Source organism: Rattus rattus, chromosome 18, assembly GCF_011064425.1.
Source record: "Rattus rattus isolate New Zealand chromosome 18, Rrattus_CSIRO_v1, whole genome shotgun sequence".
NCBI classification, from domain to species: Eukaryota; Metazoa; Chordata; class Mammalia; order Rodentia; family Muridae; genus Rattus; species Rattus rattus.
Window position 1 is genome coordinate 12,802,756 of NC_046171.1, and position 23,676 is coordinate 12,826,431.

Sequence of the window (23,676 nt, forward strand, 5' to 3'; positions counted from 1 at the left end):
ATAACTCCTGTCTTTACTTCTTCCCTCACATTTCTCATGAAGGTGCTAGTCAAGCATCTCCCCACCCCACACGCACAGCTGTAGGTGTACCCACCTTTCTGTGAGGTGATGCCTTAATCCGGTTGTTGACCTGTCCATGTTGTTGTACAAGCATGATACACATCTGTGGTCTCCAAGTAGACCTACTAGATGGGCACCCCAACTGCCATGTCTAAAACCCCACTCAACTGTATGAAGTCAGCTTTGGTCAGTGTCCTGATTCCTTGAATGCTTACCTCTAAAGAGAGGAAGAAGATAAGTACACGAGAGGACAGACAGTTTAAGCATGGGGACCCCAGTTCATGTCCTTGGCCATAAGCTGAAAATGTCCTTGGTTCTGTCCTGACTGGAGACCCCAAACTTTCAGAAAGTCCAGAGAATGGATAGTCTTGGTGGAGGAGACCTAACATTTCAGTTGGACAGGTCAACAACTGGATTAAGGGATCACCTCTCAGAAAGGTGGGTACACCTACAGCTATGCTAAAGGGTTGGAGGAATAATTAGCATTTTAATGAGATAACATGAAGTTTTTTCCCAGAATTCCTATTCTCTAACACAGTGGCTGAGAGGGCTTTAGTAAGTCTGCCTGCTTTTCTGTGTTCCTCAGAAAACAGTGACTTTTCGTCTTCTTTTCTAAGTGTGTGCTTTCCTTAATGATTTGAGCTTTACTTTTTCTCTGAGGTTCGCCTGCCCTGGGTAGCTCCTTACTGAGCATGTAGCTGGCCTCCACAGAGGCTTAACTCCAAACCACAAGGCATTTGCCTTTTTCTGTTCCCTATTTCTCTTCCAGGCACTTGCTAAGATTTACAGCTTGCTGGTTCTGTATTTCTTTTCTTTTTCTTTTTCAACTCAATAAAAGCGTCCTTCAGCTCCCTTTGGGGTCCACTTTTAACTTTTTATTAGCAAGACTAAGAACTGCAAGAGGGGATCTCGATATCTCTAGTAACGTATAGCGATTCTTCCAGGTCTCCTTGACGTTTACAGCCACAGTATGAATCTTCTCGGAGAAACACACAGTCATACTCTGGGTGTATCTTTATGTGTCCCTCTCTTTACATTCACAGTTACAGTCTGCGTTTAGTGCCAACTCTATTTCATTAAACAAAACAAAACAATTCTTCAATACATAATCCATGCAAGGCAGGCACGGTCGCACATGCTTGCAACCCTTGGATTTGGGAAGTAGAGGCAGGGGGATTGAAGGCTCAAGGTCAACCTTGACAACTTGGTCTCAAGACAGACAGACAGACAGTATAGCCTTGAACTGATCTCAATAGTGCTAGGATTATTGGTTGGTGCTAACATCCTGGTTAAACTTATCTGTAGAGTAAATGTTCTTTTTGGGATACATCTAGGAAGTATTTGAGAGAGCAACAAATATCAAACTGACCCACTTTCTGCTCTACTAAAAAAATGCATTGCCTTAAGAGTCCAGCCTGTGCTATGTTTGCCCTCATTACAGGAAAAACTGCAATCTTAACTTGGGAAGAAATTTGTATAACAGTGCATGCTAGGAGATACTGTCAATTACGGTGAAATGTTTTGTTTGCTTGATTGATCTCTAAGTTTTGTTAGCCAGACACTGGAAGCCTGTCTCATTAAAGTCCGGTTTTTTTTATAGCTGTCTCAGTCATTGCCTTCTTCATGTCTTAGGTTCCTTCTAGTGAGATTACCCAAAGATCCTCCCAATGTGGAGAACTGATAGAGGAGAGAAAGCCAGTTTCTAAACACCGTCAATGCCTGACTGCAGTGTCCATGGGTGGATAGGAAAAGGAGCCTCGATCCACAGTCACATAAAACACACAAATGTAAGAGCGGCATCCATGTCAAAAAAGAATTATAATTTTGACATTTTGTAGGTGGAGACAGCAGAGGTACAGAATTTAGAGTTTGGCTTTGGTATTCCATTCTTTTACACATCGGTTGTGTGATACTAGATTAGTGACTGTAAGTTTATAAAGTTTCGATTTCTTTAAATATACGTATTTTTAAACACAGCAAATGTATTCATCATGGAAGAAAATAAAATATATTAAAAATAATACGGGCTGGAGAGATGGCCCAGTGGTTAAGAGCACTGAATGCTCTTCCAGAGGTCCTGAGTTCAATTCCCAGCAACCACATGGTGGCTCACAACCATCTGTAATGGGATCTTATGCCCTCTTCTGGCGTGTCTGAAGACAGCTACATACATAAAATAAATAAAAGCTCCAATATCCATTCTTTATTTAAAAAAATACAATAGAAAATGATTCTATTCCCCCCAACAAAAATAATAAAGCTAAAATGTTTTTCAAATAACGTACCTTAAAAAAGTATTTTTCCATCTTCTGTATCTACCTACTAAACATTTGTTAAATTTATCTTTATTATATGATCTCTGTGTGATTAGACATTTGCACTGTTCTATTATGTAGAAATCAATGTGAAGTACACACATCTACTTGATATTCTGTTAAAGGATGTCTAAAAGCAAAATTGCTGGATCATAACAGTATTTAATTTTTAAATGTTTTGAAAAACTTCCTCCGTGTTTTTTTATAGTAACTACACACCTTTTCATCTCATTCGAGATATCTGTAACTATTCTGCTTTCTGCATAACGTCACTGCTCCATTTTACTTTGAAAATCTTAACATTATCTATCCTCAGATGATGAAGGCAATTTCTCACATGATCTTGACTTATGCCCACGTGATGATGGTTAGCTGAACGTCTGCTTTGTGCAGCCATTGCCCATTGTTGTTCGAAGAATGCTCCTTTTGAGTTACTTGACCATTTTTTGTTGGGTTATCATATACAAAATTCAATGTGGTCAAAAGATTTGAATATAAAACTTGAAACCAGAAGAACCAAAGAACATATGGAAGGAAGTTCTTAGTATTGGTCTTAAGGATATTTTCCCTGAATGTCACTTAAAACGCACAGATAAAGAAACAAACAAGCAAACATAAAAACACGGGATAGTATCTGAACCAATGAGAGCTCAGCAGAGTGAAAGGTATATGAAGGGTATGTGTGAAGGTGGTATCTAGTGAGAGGCAAGTTTCAAAAGAGTGTGTGAGAAGTTTCACCCACAGGACCTCTCACCGTTTCTTGCCCATGCTCTTCACTATGTAAAGGAATTGCCTTTGGAAGAATACAAAGGAAGGATCCTTGAATTTCACTGAACTTACCACATAGGACAAAGGAAAATTAGCTGCTGCTGTGAGTTAAGGATGGATATAAGGATGAAGAAGAGGGGACAGAGAAGAAGATGGACACAGTGGGAAGATAAAGAAGGAAGAAGAGCATGAAGAAAAGTAGGAAGAAAGACTTCATTTGGGCACCTTTAACAGAGCAATGTCACCTAGACATAAAACAAAAAGAATGCATAATTAAAACTATCAACTACTCCCCCTTAAAACAGAAGAGTTCTTTTCCCTCCCTTCATCCCAAGTGACCAAATGTAGACCACACCTTCAAGTTTGCTCATCCCCCACGTTCTTACAGTTCTTGCTGCAGGCCCTTGTTGTAGTCTTGCTGTCGGTCTTTGGTCCTAGCTGGTGACTGTGCTCCCCCCTAATTTCTATTCTCACCCTGATCCTGATCAAAGCTCTTCCAATACATCTCTATGTGCTGAAGCTAGCTAGCTCATTCAATTTCTAGCACCAGGGAGCTGCTGGCATGTGGGGTAGCATTCTAATAGGTAGCAACAGCCAAGCACTTATCCTTTTCCTAATTGCTTCATGGTCACATAGACATGTGCAACTGTCCTATCTCTCGGTCTTTGTCATTCTATGGATCCCATATTTTACATTGATGTGAAATCGCAATCATTTTGACTGCCATTGACAGAAATCTGTATTCTTGGCATCAGCTTATTCATTAAGTTTGCTGTGAATTAGAACTTTAGGAACTTAGAAATTACAAGGGTGTCTTTCAGAAGAAGGGTTTTGGACAAATAAACTGTGGTATATCTGTTAAACTATTCAGATATTAGGAAGCTTGAAGGTAAAACCAGGGAACTGAAAAGGAGGAGTAGGTGATCCTTTTGATTATTGGACAGATGAATGGGATCTGGTTCCCATCTCTGGCTGCAATAGAGAACCATCCTAAAGTGTCTGAAAGGTCATAAAATTACTACCTAGGCAAGGTGTTCTGATAAAAAACAAAGAGACAGTGTTGCCCTCTCTCTTAAGACATTGCACATACTAGCAGCCAAATGTGGCCATCAATATCTAGAAAGAACCCGTGCCTCTGTCAGGGATGGTGTCTATTCCAGAGACATGAAGAAATAGTGTAAAGCCCACTAAACATGAAGGCTGGCATAGTGCTCTCCTGGCCTTTGTTCGCTCTAGCTCTCTTACCTTTCTAGTGTGTTTCTATTGTTCTGTATAACTATGCTTGTCTTCTATACTGAGCTCTGAGCATCTCATTTGAATTAATTTGATGGAGAAAACAAGAACTAGGGAGCAGGGAAGACCCAGAGTGGCATCCCAGAAACACATGCTCTTCCTGAAGAACTGTTCAGTGATAAAAAGAAATGATCTATCTGGTCCTGCAATGGTGGAGCAACCTTAGGTTTTTATGAAAGAAGTCAACTTGAAAAGGCTGCAATACTGAAGAACTCCATTGTCCTTCGGTTTCCATGGAGATGGTTTCAGAACTCCTTGGGAATTGCAAAGTCTGTGGATTTTTGAGTTCTTTGTGCAAAATGTCATAGCATTTGCATTTAATCTATTCACCTCCTGCCAAATGACCTGAACCATCTTTACATGACTAATGATAACTAATACAATTCTTATACGATACAGATAGCTGCTACACTTGTTTGTCTAGATGTGTTCAACATAAATGATGTTTTTATAACTTGGTTAAATACATAATATGTGGCCTATAGATACATAAGGGCAGTATATTACATACTGGGTTCAACAAAACCACAAAAACAAAAGGCAAAGAGTATGCTCTAGGGATTGGTTAAGGGAAATTTGACATTAAAATGTTGCACACAAATCATTGTAACTGTTTAGGCAGTTAGAAACATATCTTTTCTAAGGGTGAATGAGATCCGGGTCCTCTTCTGAATGACAGATTGATTGACATCTCCTTTCATTTTTGTGTGTGTCCTTTACAATGGGTCAGGCTCTGCTTGACTCATCATGGAAATTTTAACCACTCAAGTAGTGTCTTACTTATCTCATTTCCCTCCCTTCAAGGGTGAAGACAAAGAAGAGGTCATTGTCTTAAGCGAGCATCAGTTTCCAGGAGGGACAAGAACACAGAGATGTCAGACCCCTCTACATATGAGGGGAATTGTCTTGAGAGAATAAAGCAGTACGCAACAGAAGTACTCATCTAGAAACCAGGTTAGTCCTCTGTGGTGATGAGACCAGTCCGTATATTAACAGTCCATCTGATCACTTGTGGGGGTCCCAGGAACTGAGACAATGATGGGTCAGTGATGTGCTGGATCACACCTTGACCAAGGTTGCTTAATTGTGAATACATTTTTTCCTCCCTACGAACCTAAATCTCATGACTGCAGCTAGATGGCAGACTCGGGGGGGGGGAGTGTTGCTGGCCCCCTCTATTTGCTCTTCCCATGTGGCCACATAGAATTAATACCCCTGCTCCAGTCTGTTTTACATCATTCATCTCTTTAATCAGCATTTTTGGATGGCTGGTCCAGCTTAGCATGTTGAAGCCGCAGGAACACACATTGTTTAAATCCATAGAATGTTCTAGATCCAGAGTGAGTCATACTGTAAGTTCTGGAGTTAGGCGATAATTATGTCTCATAATGGCTCAACTGTATAGAATACACAGGTTGGTTAAATTGACAACACTGGCTAAGGCATGAGGGATGAGGCCCATGGAAAATCTTGATTTCCTTTTAACATTCTCTAAAAAATGTTTAATAAATTCTAGTGGTATTTGAAGCATAGAAGTAAAGTGTTTAAAGTATATGAGGTTGACCACAAAGTCCTATGAATAAAGGTTTTTCAGTCAATTGGTACTTTAAAATTGAAGAAATAAACATTAATCATTAGGTAATATGACCTATCATATGTTCTTTGAGAAAGACATTTCATATTGAATAATGGAGAGTGTGAATTTAATAATATAAATTACAATGTGAAAAAGAATATATTGGCCTAGGATTCAGAGTACATACAGATGAGTGAGAGATGATATGAAATAAGTGTGCTTCACTAAAACTGACAGTAATTCCTGTTATATGTTCATTTATCAAATGCTTACAATATAAGTGAGCGTACTGAGGATGTTTTATAGTGAAAATGCTCTGTGTGATATTGTAATGATGGATACATTAATATACAGAGTTAATAGTCTTAGTTACCTCTTCTTACAATTATTACATATGTAATACAACTATTACATATGTAATACATACATATAATTTACATATGTACACTTATTATACTTAGTCAAGTGTCATCTACTTGTCTATGCATTAGACACACAGGAAAGCACTATCCTGACTTTGTAAAGTTAATATAAGCATTGTAAGGTGCACTGGATACCATTGACTGTTCTGTTCCTTGTATGGTCATGGACTATTTCTCTCAGTTTCACTAGTTTGAACACACAGTTCTTGGTTTGCACTGTTTTAGCAAGAGGATTTATTCAACATTTTGAAAATTCAACAGTGGTGCTTGAGCTTTGCATGAACACTGAGAAACATGGCATTGTTTGACCATATTTTTTAAATCACTGCAGGATATTTTAGCCTCATGTAGGTTTAGCCAAAGCAAAAACGAATGAGAGACTAACTGTAGGGTTTATCTAAAAGGGATGAATTGAAGATGACTGACCAATAACAGAAAGAAAAATAGTTCCGGGCTTAAGTTCTCACCAGTATTATGTCTATTTAAAATCCAAATACTATTGTTAGCAGGAACTGACAGTAGGACTCCCACATGAAGTGTTGTGGTGGCACTGCTAGAAGTACAGATCTATGATGCTGATCTAATGTTTAGAGACAGTGTGAGAGAGGAGATCATCACCCCATCAGCAAATGTCTGGAAAGTGACTTCATTCTGCTCTTGTAGTCATTGATATGCAATACGAATGGAGCAGGAAGAACTTGTGACCTACACAATCCTTTTCTAGGTCTTCTGTAGTCCATTTTTGAAGGTTGAGAATGTCTTACTTTGTACTCTAGGGAGGCCTTCAACTTGCGGTCTTCTCTCTCAGCCTCCCAGTACTGAACTAACAGATATATGTCACTATGCCTGGCTTCCTTAATCTTTCAAAGGATTCGGCCTATTCATATCATATTTTAAATTAAAGAAAGCGTTTTTTAACTCACAGGAATTGATGCATAGAAAAGCAACGTGTTTGTCTAAAAGGAACATACAGGTTCTGGCCCCAGGAGGTCCCAGATTAGAGTTGAAGTTAAAGGAATTTCAAAGACAAGGACAGAGATTACATTTCATTCTGAGGAGAAAGACAGACAGCACAGACAGGCAAAGCACAGAAAGAAGAGGGACCACATGCTGCATTAGGGATATAATACCATGTCTCATAACCCAGTATGGACCACAAAAGCTTTTAACAAACTTAGCTACCCACTGCGAGGGTGAAGATTTGAAATGGAAAAGCTTTGTTTTCTTCGATGTTATTCCTGAATCTAATACCAACATTTTTCAATTTGTTCCATAAAACAAAAAGTGAAACACTACTAAGTCCATTCCACAAAAAAGATGTTATCCTGTTACCAAAACCCTATGTGATGCAACAGCAACAACAGTAACATCAACAGCAACAACAACAGCAGCAACAGTAACAACAGCAGCAGCAACAAAAACAACAAGAAGAAAACCAATAAATGCCAAAATTCTCAAAAGAACAAGAATCTTCCAGAGGATGCAAGGTTGGTTCAACTTACAAAAATCACATTATATGGACAAAAAATCTTGAAAGAGGAAGAAACAGAATTTGAAAATGTTCAATAGACCTTCACGTCCAAAGTCATGGCAGAAATGACTTTGGAGTATGCCTGTGAAAAACAAAGACTTTCTCAGTTACGTACCTACTGCTGTGATGAAACGCCATGACTGAGGTACTTTACCAAAGAACCCATTTAGTTTGGAGTTCATGGCTTTAGATAGTTAGAGTCCCTGAACATGAATCATGGTGAGGGAAGCCTGAAAGCAGGCAGGCAAGCATGGCACTGGAGTAGTAGCTAAGAGCTCACATCTTGAGACACAACCACAAAGGATAGAAGAAGAGACACTGGGGATGGTATAATTAGTCTGAAACCTCAAAGCTCACCTCCACTGACACAGTCTGCCAAACAAGGCCATACTTCCCAAGCCTTCCAAATAGTCTACCAACTGAGGATCAAAATTGCAAACAATATCTATGGCTGCCATTCTTGTTCAAACCATCACAACATCACTGGAATTATGACAAATGGGGAAAAACAAAAGCATTGCCCCCAGAATCAGGAATGGGCTATGGATGTCCACTTTCTTCTCTCTTATTCAATAACATCATTGAAGTCATAGATAGAGCAATAAGATGAGAGAAACACACAAAACAGTTGGAAATAAGAGAAAACATTAAACTGTTCCTCTTTGCAGATGGTATGATTCTATAATTAAAAAGACTCTTTAATTATAAAAATTAAAAAGCCCTCACAGATATATTTAAAAGTTTCCATAAAATGGCAGGTTAAAACTATCACTAGTCTTCACATATTCTCACAATTTACTTGCAAAAGAAGATATTAGGAAAAATATTGTATTCATAATAGCTTCAAAATAATAAAGTACATATGAATATGAATATATCTAATCAATAAAGTAAAAGACCCCCACAGTGAAAACTTCAGGACACTGAAAAAGAGAAAGCAAAGATGAATTTGGCAGAATTAATGGCATGGAAATAACTACATTGCCAAGCAATATACAGATTCAATACAATTTCCATCAAAATGTCAATATTATTTTTCATAAAACCAAGAAAAAAGTAATCCAAGAATTCATATGGATCCACAAAAGTAAACACCAAAGCAATGCTAAGGATAAAGAACATAGACTGAGGTATCATGGTACATGGTCTCTGATTATATGACAGAGCTTTAGCAACCAGCAAAGTCAGACCGATACAGGTATAAGAAGATAGGCAGACTGATGAGAACAAATTGGAAAGCCATAATAAGCCAGCATAGCTATAGAACCCATCCATAGCTGTGTTTGCCTAACATTCAACAAAGGTGTCAACAACGTGGTGAAAAAGAGTGTCTTTAATAATGCTGGAAAGAACCACCATTGAATGAAATCCGTTCCATATCTTTTGGAGTATATTTTTCCTTCTGCCAGTGTGACTATAAACCAGTGTAGTCCTCATGGAAATCAGTGTGGAGATTTCTCAAAAATTAAAAATAGAACTAACCCATGACCCAATTATACTGTTCCTGGGTAACATCCAAAGAACATTCAAAGTTAGTTTTTTTTTAATAAAAGGAATAATGTCTAGTTATTAAGAAAAATGAGTTCATAAAACTTTTAGGAAAATGGATGGATGAGGTGACTGGAAGTCAGGAAAAACACCACCACCACCACCACCCAACCAAAACAACTACAAACCCAGCATATTCTCTCATTTTCATATTCTAGCCTATACATAATGTAGATGTGTGTGTGTGTGTGTGTGTGTGTGTGTGTGTGTGTGTGTGTGTGTGGTCTCAAAAACTAGAAAGCACCAAGGGAGGGTAAGAATAGGTTATGATGAAGGAGAATGGAGGTGGGAAGAGGGAGGCAGGACAAGGGGACACATTGATCATGAAAGAGGCAAAGAAATTGGAAATTTGCAGTAGCAGGGAGGTAGGGGGGAACACAGGACATCTACCGAGATATACTTTGATTGAATGCCCCAGCTAGACCTTCTATGCTAACTTGAGATTCAAATGAAAAAGTTGGGTTTGATGAAATGCATTTCCCTTCATCAATTTCTGGCTCCTGGATTTCCAGAAAGCCATAAGACAGACAGACAAACAAGTAAACAGACAAAAAACCCTCTTTTCCCTCCAAAAACTTGACAAAGCAACATGAGCCCTATAAGACACTATTGAATTGGCCATGGACAGCTGAATAAAAGGCCTGTTCTCTGTCTTCTTGTTCTGTGGTATTTAGAAGGCTCTGTAGTGATTGCTCACTGTCTTGTGCTTGTTCTGTGGTGTATGGAAGGCTCTGTAGTGATTGCTCACTGTCTTGTGTTTGTTCTGTGGTGTATGGAAGGCTCTGTAGTGACTGCTCACTGTCTTGTGTTTGTTCTGTGGTGTATGGAAGGCTCTGTAGTGACTGCTCACTGTCTTGTGTTTGCTCTGAGGTGTTTGGAAGGCTCTGTAGTGACTGCTCACTGTCTTGTTGCTCTATGGTGTATGGAAGGCTCTGTAGTGATTGCTCATTGTCTTGTGTTTGTTCTGTGGTGTATGGAAGGCTCTGTAGTGACTGCTCACTGTCTTGTGTTTGCTCTGTGGTATATGGAAGGCTCTGTAGTGATTGCTCACTGTCTTGTTGCTCTATGGTGTATGGAAGGCTCTGTAGTGATTGCTCATTGTCTTGTGTTTGTTCTGTGGTGTATGGAAGGCTCTGCAGTGATTGCTCACTGTCTTGTTGCTCTATGGTGTATGGAAGTCTCTGTAGTGATTGCTCACTGTCTTGTGTTTGCTCTGAGGTGTTTGGAAGGCTCTGTAGTGACTGCTCACTGTCTTGCGTTTGCTCTGTGGTATATGGAAGGCTCTGTAGTGATTGCTCACTGTCTTGTTGCTCTATGGTGTATGGAAGGCTCTGTAGTGATTGCTCACTGTCTTGTGCTTGTTCTGTGGTGTATGGAAGGCTCTGTAGTGACTGCTCACTGTTTTGTGTTTGCTCTGTGGTGTATGGAAGGCTCTGTAGTGATTGCTCACTGTCTTGTTGCTCTATGGTGTATGGAAGGCTCTGTAGTGATTGCTCACTGTCTTGTGGCTCTGTGGTGTATGGAAGGCTCTGTAGTGATTGCTCACTGTCTTGTTGCTCTGTGGTGTATGGAAGTCTCTGTAGTGATTGCTCACTGTCTTGTGTTTGCTCTGAGGTGTTTGGAAGGCTCTGTAGTGACTGCTCACTGTCTTGTGTTTGCTCTGTGGTATATGGAAGTCTCTGTAGTGATTGCTCACTGTCTTGTTGCTCTGTGGTGTATGGAAGTCTCTGTAGTGATTGCTCACTGTCTTGTGTTTGCTCTGAGGTGTTTGGAAGGCTCTGTAGTGACTGCTCACTGTCTTGCGTTTGCTCTGTGGTATATGGAAGGCTCTGTAGTGATTGCTCACTGTCTTGTTGCTCTATGGTGTATGGAAGGCTCTGTAGTGATTGCTCACTGTCTTGTGCTTGTTCTGTGGTGTATGGAAGGCTCTGTAGTGATTGCTCACTGTCTTGTGCTTGTTCTGTGGTGTATGGAAGGCTCTGTAGTGATTGCTCACTGTCTTGTGTTTGCTCTGTGGTGTATGGAAGGCTCTGTAGTGATTGCTCACTGTCTTGTGTTTTCTCTGTGGTGTTTAGAAGGCTCTGTAGTGATTGCTCACTGTGTTTGCTCTGTGGTGTATGGAAGTCTCTGTAGTGATTGCTCACTGTCTTATGTTTGCCCTGTGGTATATAAGGCTCTGTTAGGTTCTTTATTATTTGCTTTCATTGAGCACAGGTACTTAGGATCCATACTTGGGGCTCATGTTTGCACAGCAAGCACTTTACCAACTGATCTGCCTCCTTATCCTGGACATTTTTCCATTCTTGTTGTTTTCAGTCTTGTGTATGCTATGGCACCTATGTGGAGGTCAGAGGAAAGCCTTGCTATCAATCAGTTCTTATTTTTCACCCTGTCTGAGGCAAATTCTCTTGTTACCATTATCGTTTGTTTGTTCATTTGTTTTGGTTATTACATAAACCCAGCAATCTGGCCTGCCTGCTTCTGAGGATTCTTTAATTTTCTTTATTTTTCTGAACTGCTTTTTCAATGTATTTTACCCTGATATACTGTCTAAGTCACTGTACACTATTTCATTCTCTTTGGAGTAAGTTGGCCTGGACCATTAAAAATAATTCGGGGGGTTGGGGATTTAGCTCAGTGGTTGAGCGCTTGCCTAGCAAGCACAAGGCCCTGGGTTCGGTCTCCAGCTCCGACAAAAAGAAAAAAGAAAAAAAAATAATTCGGGGCATCAAGTGAGGGATGGGGTTGCTATCCCACAGTCAAAGCTCTGATTCATAATTCTTCCTGTCTGAAAGAAATGCAGGCATGGAAATGGAGAAGAGCCTGAAGAAAAGAAGGTCCAGCTCAAAGTCGGATCGAGCTCAAAGGGAGGCCCCCAAGACCTGATACCATTACCGAGGCTATGGGGTATTCACAAAAAAGGGACCTATCATGACTAACCTCCAAAAGACCCAATAAGCAGCTGAAAGAGTCAGATGCAGATATGTGCACCCAACCAATGAAGAGAAGCTGCTGACCCCTCTGGTTGAATTAGGGAAAAGCTGGAGGAAGCTGAGGAGGGCAGCCCTGTAGGAGGAAGAGCAGAATCAATTAACCTGAACCCCTGAGATCTCTCAGACACCTGATCACCAACCAGGCAGCATACACCAGCTGAGGTGAGGCCTCCAACACATACACAGCAGAGGACTCCCGTGTTTGGGTTCAATCAGAGAAGATACACCTAACACTCAAGAGACTAGAGGCCCCAGGAAGTTTAGAGGTCTGCTAGGGTGGGGACATCCTTGTGGAGACACAGGGGTTGGGGGTGCAGGGAGGAGGTATGGATATGGAACAGTCGGGTGGGGGGGCATAGACTGGGAGGGGAACAAAATCTGTAGTGTAAAGAAAAAAGAATAGTTCAATATAGTGGCCAACACACGAGACATGAATGAAAGCATCTACAACAATATTTGTTGTTACTGATACAAACGGGATTTTTAAATGCAAGCGGTTGAATTTCTGTCTGAGCTACTACTGCTCAGACAGAAAAAAAAACCCATGAATAAACCATAGACATTTAAGACAAAAACTATACGCATGATTCAGAAGACACAGAATTGATTGCTGCTGCTCAGCACACAGTCCTGAGTAAAAGATTCATTGATTTGACACTACGACTTGGGTTGCATTATAAAATAACACTGTTCTATTTGACCAAATGTCTGGATTCAGAGCATAAAACATTGAAATGGTAAATTATTCACTTTGTATCTATGGAGAATGAAAGTGAGGTACTTCAAAGGGGTCACTGTACTTAGTTCATCTCTGAAAAGGAGCTGCACAGCTTCTTGTGGGAACAGTGGCTAGCACTGTGCCCATTTTGATAGTGAAACTGCTTCCTACTTAGTCTTGGTGCAAATGTTCAGGAAAAAAAAAGCTGAACTGAATAATCTTATATTTGGAAAGAACAAAACAGGCTGATATATATATATATATATATATATATATATATATAATATTTAGCTATCCATATCTTTTTCTCCCTTGATTTTTAAGGTATTTTAAAGTGAAAATCTAGTTAAGCAGAGAACACACAAAAAAAAAAAAGACATTTTCGTGTTGTCTAAGGGGTTCATTGATTTTGGTGACTGGGGAAGAATGCTCAGTAGATAAAAGTGTTTTTCTTAGAAGATGACCCAAATTCAAATCCCCAGCACGCATGTAAATGTCAGGAATGGCCACTGATGCCTGTAACCTCTGCATCACGAGGCAGAGACTGGTAAACTGGGGAGCTCACTGGCTATCCAGCCTAGCCAGAGCAGAGAGCCTCAGGGTCTGCAGGAGACCCTGCCTCAAAATGTAACACAGGGGCAATAGAGCAGGACTGCCAGTGTCCCCTGCATGTAAGCACATGGGTGTGTGCACCTATAAACATGAATGCTTATGCGTGCTCACGTGCATGCACACACACTCACACGTGTACACACGCTCATGCATAACAAAATGTACCACTTAAGCACAACAGCTAATCTTTCAATGTTGTCTCAATCTATTATTGTTATATTGTTAATGAAGCATAGAAAGGTAGAACAGATGGGTGTTTAATTTTTCTCTATCTACATCTAGTCCAAAAGCTAGTCAATTCACTATATTCCTGTAAATACATTTCTCCCAACTGATACAGTTCTGGTTATAAGAATTCAGAGTAGAGTGTATGGATGAATGGTGACTGTTACGGATATTTAAAATAAAAGAACAACATCTTATAATAAGCAATGCAAACAAACAGGGTACCCTACAGGCATCTTTACCTAGAGATATCTAGTGGGACCTTTAATCAGTGAAACCAAATTGATTTTCTTTTTTAAGTTTGTCTGTTATGATTTTTATTTTTGTTTTCTCTCATTTTGTTGGTTTAATAACTGCCTGTAGTTGAAATTCTGCCATAGGATACTTCAGTACCAACTAGATATACATATTCATTTAGACTTGTTTTACTTCCTGCACATGATGATTGGTGCAGAATGCTTTCTGAAGGTAATTCTACATTAATTTTCAACCCAGGAAAGAAATACAACTTCTTATAAACAACGAGTTTCAAGTGGCTCAATCTTCTTGCAAATGGAGGGGGTTCTTCCTTCTCTGCTAAAATCGAGTAAAAACCTAATAGTTCAGAAAAAGTAATAAGTAAGTTCCTTTTGCATTAAGACAACAACAACAACAACAAACTACCAAGAATGTTGTAGTCTTGTTTTTGTCACTATTGCAAAACACCTGAGTGGATCGACTTAAAGAGAAACATTTGATTTTGTCTGACAGTTTTGGTCCCTAGCCAGTTGTCTCTCTGCATTTAGGTATGGAGCAAGGTGTGTGTGTGTGTGTATACACACACATATATACATGTATATACACACATATATATATATATACACATTGATATATATGAACATATATTGTGTATAGATAATATACATACACACATATACATTGATATATACATAATGATATATACATATATGTGTGTGTATATATATCTGTATCTATCTCTATATCTATCTATATCTGTATATATATATATATATATATATATATCATGGTGGAAAGGCGTGCATGGTGGGAGAGAGCTGCTCACATCATAGCTGGAGAGAAGAAGAGGCAGACACAGAGAGGACAGTGTTGAGACAAATCCTTCAATTCACTGAAATCATGAACAATACAAAACTGTGCACTCTTGCTTTTCATTCCATAGCATACCAAGAACACCAAGATGGAGCTAAAACTCACAAAGTAGGAAGTCAAAGCATGGTCATCTACAAAAGATAGGATTCTCTCTCGTGAAACCTCAGAGATGCCACCCGAAGCTTTTTAGATATAATGAACTTTCTCAGCAAAGCGGCAGCATGTAAGATCAGTGTTCAGAAGCCTATGGCCTTCCTATCTTATCTGTCGGTAATAATGATGCTGATGAAGAAATTATGGAAAGGAAGCTGCTCAAAATTACTTCACTTTTATTGTGTGCACACACACAATAAAATATTAAACCTAACCAAGGAAGCAAATGACCTCCCCAATGAAACTTTGAACACTCAAGAGACACACTGCAGAAGACACTAGATATTGGGAAGATCTTCCATGTGCTTAGATTAGAAGAGAAAAAAATACTGAGAAAACAGGCATCATATGAAACATTCTATAGATTCAATGCAATTCCAACTAACCACCCCCCACCAAGTCATTTCCACAGACATGAACAGAAAAATCTTAACAATTCATTTGGAAACACAGCAGACTTTAGAAGGCCAAAGCACCCCTGAGCAGAAAGCATAATGCTAGAGGTAGTTCCAGCCCTTATTCTGAGTTATGCTGAAGAGCCATTGTGATAAAAGCCTCATGGTGCTAGCACAAAAGCAGGCATGTAAAGGGTGGCATAAAATAAAGACTCAGATAGAAACCTCTGCAGAGACATCCGGTTATTATTATTTTTCATTACAAAGATGTAAAGAGCCCTCACTGGAGACTGGACTAACAGTGCTGAGAACACTACATACCCACAGATGAAAAAAATGGAACCAGATCCTTGGTTCTCATCTTGCACTAAGATAAACACCAAATGGATCAAAGACTACAACATAATGCAGTCTTAAAAGTGCTAGAAAAAAATCAGGGGAAACATGTCAAGATGCATGTCCTGTAGCTCAAACAATAAGGCCATAATGACAAATGAGACAACACAAAACTAAAACCATCTGTATAGTAAAGGAAATAACTAGTAAACAGGCAGCCTATAGACCAGCATAGACGCTTTGCCAGTTATACATCATATAGGGGATTAGTATCAAGAATATAAAAAGAACTAAAAAATGTAATCACTATAGAAAACAAATCAACCTAAACAAAAATAGGCTGAGGAACTGAACAGAATATTTAGAAGGGGAAATACAAATGATCAATTAATGTTTTAGAAATGCTCAGCATTGTTAGCTGCCAGGGAAACCCATGCTACCTGCTACCAATACTCTGAGATTCTTCTTTGCCACGGTCACGGTGACTGTCATCAAAAGATGAGCTCAAATGTTGGCCTGGGTGTGGATAAAGAAGAATCTGGATTCACTCTTGGTGGGCGTGTTGTGGGGAGGCCACAGTGGGCATCACTGTGGGGACTTCTCGGAAAGCTGAAAACAGAACTTCCACACAATCCAGCTATTCTACTCCTAGCATTTCCTATAGAGATACCTGCCCATCTATGAGTACAGCTGATCTGCACACAATATCAAGGGAATCAAATTAGCCCTAGATACCCAGCAACTATTGGATAGACAATGAAAACATAGTACAGATACTCAACAGAATTTTACTTAACTGAGACTACGTGGAATTATTTAGAGGAAAATGTATAAAACTGTAAATAGCATATACTAGATAATGTAATTCAGGATTCAGGCCCTGGCATACAAAGGTCATATGTGTGTGGACTGTAACTTACAATGTTTAATATACGTGTAGAGTAAGGGAAGGTTGAAGCCAGAAAATTAGAGAGGGCCCATGTGACAAGCAAAAACCAAAACCTAACACAAATAGTTGGATCACAGTAGATATGGTCACATGTCAAAATAGATGAACCTGGAGGATGTTAGGCCAAAGGAAGCAAATCAGTCACAAAAGGTGACATATATATATATATATATATATATTTTTTTTTTTTTCCACTCTACAACCTGAGTTAAAAGGTCAATTTCACACTGTTAGGAGCAGAATGTGGGTTGTGGGTACCTGGGTCAGAGGGTAAAGTTAGGGGACAGCTGTTAGCTAATGGACATAGAATCTTTTCTATGAGTTGAAAAAGTCATAGAACATGTTCAACAACAACATACTTAAAAATACTGATCAAGGTAAAATTGCGTGTGTGTGTGTGTGTGTGTATGTGTTATAGTTTTTAAAAGAATGGAAGTAAAAGGAACACTAGCACCTATTCATCTACCTTGTCAAAGAATATGTAATTCTCTAAGGGTCAACAAGGGTTTCTAGTGAAACCCTACAGCTTGGGGAAAGATTAAGTAAGACCAGCATGAAGAAACTATCTTTTAAAACTTTTCTAATTTAAATATTGTAATTTAAATGACCCAGTCAAACCAAGATTATGGAGTTAAATTCTATGGAGATAGAATCTATTAACAAACAAAATCCTTTACTCTGTAAGATCTTCTATCTTCTTTTCCACTAATGTAGGGGGCACATTGGAGACAATGACCTGCATATCCAGTTGATTGACCACGGAGACCTGAAAAGTGAAAACAGAACGTATTTAAGTCCTAATCATGGAAATTGACATTTTAGATATTCGTATTATCTGTTCGCTACTATCTCTAGAAGTTGTAGCTTCTTGTTTTTTAACTCACTGCTGGATGATTTTTTAAAATTACATGATTTCCTATCGGTGTTAGGAATAAACCACTACTTGAAATAGGTAGGAGACTTGCTGTGGAGCTAAAAGTTAGATGCTCAGTGGATTTCATTATTTTGATTTTGAGCTTGCTTTTAGAAATCTATGATTACCATGGCAGTTTGAATAAGAATGGCTTCTATAAGCTCTTATTTGAAGGCTTAGTCACCAGGGAGTAGAACTGTTTGAAGGATTAGGATTAGGAAGGTAGCCTTGTTGGAGGAACTATGTCACTGGGGCTGGGCTTTGAAGTTTCAAAAACCCATGCCAGGTCCAGAGTCTCCCTTTTTTTGCAAATGGATCAGGATGCAGCTCTCAGCTATGGCTGCCTTGTATGCCTGTCTACCACCATCCTCCATGGTCTCCTCCTCTACCCTGATGCCTGCTTACCACCATGCTCTCCCTCTTTTCCCCCCCTTTGCATGCCTACCACCATGCTCCCTGCCCCCCCGCCAAGATGGCAATGGACTAATCCTCTGAAACTTTAAGAGAGACTGCAAATAAATGCATTCTCTTTTAATAGTTGCCTTGGTCATGGTGACTCTTTACAGCAATAGAACGGTGACTAAGACAATGACATAGAAGTGGAACTTTGGTTGTACCTTGATTTCTTTAGTAAGAAACACCCAGCAGATTATAAATATCATTTAGAATTTTTAAATCTAAAGATCGTTTATTCATTGCAATGGGTGCTATGGAGGTAAAATGGGTTAGAGTGTCTGATTCCGTAGGCTTCTCACATAGAGGCTCCATGTCTATTCTATCATCTCTAATCCATGGAGAACGCCTGCACACAAATCTACAGTGAGACTAAAATGAGCAATGCTAGCGAGAGTTGATGACTATGGTGTGTTGATTTAGTATCCTATGGGATCCTTCTGTGATTAACATGAAGTTAAATTAGTACTTGTGTGCTGACTGCATTCTACATTATTTTTTCTTCAGAACCCTACAGCTTCCAACTTTATCTTTCACTATCGTAAGTAGTTATTAAGTATGACACTCATTTAAATAAGAAAACCATACAACAACTGGTGTATCTGTTGTGTGATTTTGATGGCCAGTTTTACGTCAGCTCGATAGAAGCTAGTCACCTCAGAGGAGGGAACTTATTTGAGGAGTTGCCTCCATAATATTGGTCTGTAGGCGAGCCAATTGGTCTGTAGGGCATTAGTAATTGATGTGTGGGAGGGCTCATCCCATTGTGGATGCTGCTGTCCTTGGGATGGTGGTTCTGGGTGTTATAAGAGAGCAGACTGAACAAGCCATAAGGAGTAAGCAGCACCCCTTCATGGTCTCTGCATCAACTTCTGCCTCCAGATTCCTACAGCCTTTGAGTTCCTGACTTGGCTCCCCTCAGTAGACAGTGAGTCACAATATACAAGCCATATAAACCCTTTACTCCTCAATTTACTCTTGGTCATAAGCTTTCATCACAGCAGTAGTAACCCTAACTAGGACAGAGATCATAGAATGTGTCATAGCTATAGGGTTTTTTTTTGAGACTCCATTTAAAAAATATTTATTTTTATGTACATTGGTACTTTCCCTTCATGTGCACTTGTATGAGGGTATCAGATCCCCTGGAACAGGAGTGACAGACAGTTGTGAGCATGATGTAGAATTGAGCCTGGGTCCTTTGAAAGAATAGCTAGTGATCTTAACAGCTGAGCCATTTCTCTAGCCCACCATAGCTATAGTTTAAAACTTAATCCTTTTTTGTGAGGGCTGTATTGCTACATAGCTTGTATGCTGTATTGTTGCCAAATATCCGTATGAGAATCTAAAGTCAAATCTTAAATAATCCTACACAAACCCACATACTATCACAGTAAAATTAGTGTGTGTACACCAGAACTGTAAAATTGCATAGTCAAGATTGATTTTAGTTAGTACCCAATATCTCAACATAATTTATGGTAGTAAATGCATTCACATTGCCATATAATTTTCATATTGGCTCCAAGTTATCTAAATGCAGTTATTAATAGACGGGTTTACAGAACCTCTAGGAATCAGACAGAAAATTTAAATAACAAAAATAGACAAAAGAATAACTGATGGGAAACAGAAATTTGTACTCTGAGGGCAGACGCTTCTGTGAGAGGGTCAGAGCCTCTGCTGGCTTCCCCCGCTAGCATTGCCAAGTAGGAATACCGGTCCAGATCTGCTGCTCCATTTAGGTTTCCAAGGAAATAAGTCTGAGATATTACAGAAAATATTCATAAGTCAATAGGAGACTGTTCAAATTTAGCGTGAGCCTAATATGGTATGAGGTTAATATATCTTCTCAAAGTCTGTATTAAAAAATCCGTTTGATACATCAACAGTCACGCAGTGGGCGCCAACAGTTTGAACTCTGTTTCTCACTCCTTATAGGCAGCTGCATCTACATGCATATAATTGTTCTTTGTTTTTGAGTTTTTAGCAGTAAAAATACATGGGGAAAAATCTCTAGGACTGTGGCTCTAAAACCTGCACATCCTGTTTTCTCTCCCTTTCCCTCTCCTCTCTTCTTCCACATTCCCTTCCTCTCCCCATTCTTCTCCCTCCCTCTTTTCTTCCTTCTGCCGTCTTTGACCCCTTCCTTCTTTTGCTTTCCCTCTCTTTCTTCTTCCCTTTATTTTTAACATCAGATTAGGAAAGATCAGGCAGGGTTGCCGTCAATACCAGCAGCCTGAAGAAAAGCAGTCACAAGAGGGAGTGCAGTAATCAGATCTCAGTCTCTGTAGGCTGCAGCCTTTTCCTCTCCCTTGTGGATGGGATCTACCTCGGAGTCAAGAGTTATCCCAGTGAATTGGTGATGAACCAATTTCTACTTCTACTTTGAGAAAGGATGCCGAAGTGACATTGTAGGCTATGGAGAGGCTTCTGGGGGTCTCATTATTTTAGTGCTTTCATGGTCCCATATATTCCTTACCCACGCCTACATATAAATGAGGCCTTTAGCAGACACTTTAAAAGTAACCCCTTTGGTCGGGCGTGGTGGTATCCCATGCTGGAAATCTCACATGAGAGGAGAAGCATGCTTAGGATCCAGAATGAGACCCTGTCTCAACACCCTCTACCAATTATTGATTTTGTAAAAGTATGAATCTCATACTAGATTTTTATTAATACAGGTCCAAATAAATCAGGCATACGTCAGACTGAAAAGGCTAAAACTTGGACATATTTGACAAGTCTTACATTAGATGGAACAAGGACCCAGAGGATCAATGAATGGATGAGTAGAGGAAAGGAACTAATGAGTGAATGAGTAGAGGAAAGGAATCAATAAGTAAATGATTAGAAGAAAGGAATCAATGAATGAATGAGCAGAAGAAAGCAACAGTGAGAACAGAGGACAATCAAGCTGGTGCCTTCTTACCTAAGGTAAAAGTAGGATTTAATCAAGGGAGTGCTAACCCAAGACTGGGAAACTAGGTTATAAGCATTCAAAGGAGTTTAGGGAATGCTATGGACTAATGACTGCTGTTTATTTGCCTTTCTTAGCCTCTTCAGATGAGGCTCATTGTTTGTGCTACTACTTGCCAATCCCACACAGCAGGAAACAATGTTTATTAGGTCAACAAAGGCTCCATCTAGGCTTGATGGAGTGAGCAGCTGCGTGGGATAGTGACAATTAAGAGTCTGTTGTCATGTTGAGTTGATGTCTCTGCTTTATATAAGAAAAATAATGAAATGCACACTTGGTAATCGGGCATATTGTCTGTTTTCACAGATGTCTGTTTTCCTTCTGGGAGCACAGCAGAAGAAGGAGATTCCCCCCCAGGCCGGGGTAAGGAGAGAAGAGATGCCACATTTGGGAAAATGTGGAGCAGAGAGCATAGCCACCATGTAGGGCTGGGGGGGGGGAGTGGTATAAGAGGCTGTTCGACTGGGTCCAGGGCAACAAAGATAAAGTGTAGGATTTAGTAAGTAATAACTAGGGGATATGGCAGGAGGTAGAGTGGATATGTGGAGGTTAGGAAGTTACCCAGGCATTGAGCTGTTTAGGCATCTCAAAATGTAAAGGCTGTGTGTGTTTTCCATTTAGGAACCTAGAACATTGGGTGGGCAGTGAGGAATGCATGGTTGGCAGGATTTGTATATAAAAGATACTAGTACAAGGAGAGTAATATAAATTATAGCTTAGGTTTTAGTCTTTAAAGAAATCCTAGATTCTGAATTTTGCTTTCAAAGCATCTGTGCCAAATACATATAAGCCTTTAAGAGTATATAGTATTTGTTTTGCCCTAATTCTCCATTGAAATCACTATGTAAATATTTCCAGAAATTTATAATTTACTGTATCCTTCTTTTAAAATACCCTTATATAATTGCTTGCTTTTTCTTTATACAGGCCAAGTTCGAAATATTCATGTATACACTGTTGGACTGCTTTGTGTGAGAGAGTAAGAATAAAGAAATGAAACATGTGACTTACAATAAAGGTCCAGTGACAGCTTTGTTATATGTATATTTTACATCTAGGTAATTTAATCCTTCCTTATGAGCCATTTCTTCACCTCCCTTCACTTATCCCTATGAAACTCACCATTGCCATCCTATAGAACATGTACTAAGTCACTAATTAAAGACCCTACATATTTTAAAATTTGTGTTAGAAATTTCACACTAGAAAGATAAATGTTAACAAAAGTGTTTTAATTATGCTTTTAATCAAGTATTTAAAGCAGTTCAACACCTGTGGAACACAATCCCAATATGTAATCATATGAAATGCCCCATGGAGGCATTTGACTTTGTCAATAGAGTCTTTGGAATCCAGTTTCCTCTCATACTCCCCACAGACTTCACTGTGGCCCAGAGCATGTCAAGGCACTCAGCAGCTACACAAGACCAATAAATAGTGTTTGCACACATTTGTCCTCTCCTCATGAACTCTGTGTTTCACAACTGGACTTTACTATAAGTCTACTTGTAGTAAAATGAGAGGAATGGTTTAATAGCCATTTTAGGATCACTGTTGAGGTTTGGTCTTTTGCCATGTATCATAATGATCATACCAGGACCAAAGATTTGGTTGTTCCAGTGATAAGAGTATCCTCATGTACACCAAGTGATGCTATGTAACCCTTAATTTAAAACTATTGATTGAATAAAGATGCCAACAGCCTATAGAAATGGACAGAAGGGAAGTAGGTGGAGTTCCAGTTCCTGGGTTTGGGGGTCTGAGGAGGAGAGAGAGAGAGAGAAACAAACGATGAGGTAAATTCCTAGAAGGAATACAGCAAGTCATAACTCAGGGTTACTGATTGGGAGGTAGATTCTAATAGCTTAGAGAGCAGATATATGCCCAGCATTAGTACTAATTAAGGCTTATTAGAAATATAAAAGTTTTGTGTCTTTATCTGGGAACTCAATGATCAAAGGCAGGGTAGAAAACCCCAACTGAGATTAAATAATTACTACAACATCTCATTGTGTATTTTCTTCTTTGAAATTGTACCGAAATTTAAATGTTCATTTCCACAACCCTAGATTTCATTTGAAATCTGAAGCAATGATTATACATATGAAAATTTATTAATTTTTTCTTATAGTTCTTAGAGTCTTTTGTTCATATTTCAGATTAATATTTGGTTACTTTTGTTTTAGACAATAGCCTCCCATAGCCCAGACTGGGCTAGAACTCTGTACGTACCTGATAGTGGCCTTGAAATTTGTATTTTCATGTTCCCCCATCTCCAAAAGTTGAATTACAAGAGTGTACTCCCATGTTTGACGTTATGATTGAA

At 39.3% G+C, this 23,676-nt stretch overlaps 1 protein-coding gene across 1 annotated transcript in view; it reads right to left on the reverse strand.

Annotated features, from left to right (window-relative positions):
- Positions 1–23,676, reverse strand: part of Pcdh15 (protocadherin related 15) — a 107,329-nt gene that overhangs the window by 35,326 nt on the left and 48,327 nt on the right. The window contains exon 3 of the mRNA XM_032889292.1: positions 17,682–17,770. Coding sequence (XP_032745183.1) covers positions 17,682–17,770 — 89 coding nt within the window. The remainder of the gene's footprint in view (positions 1–17,681; positions 17,771–23,676) is intronic.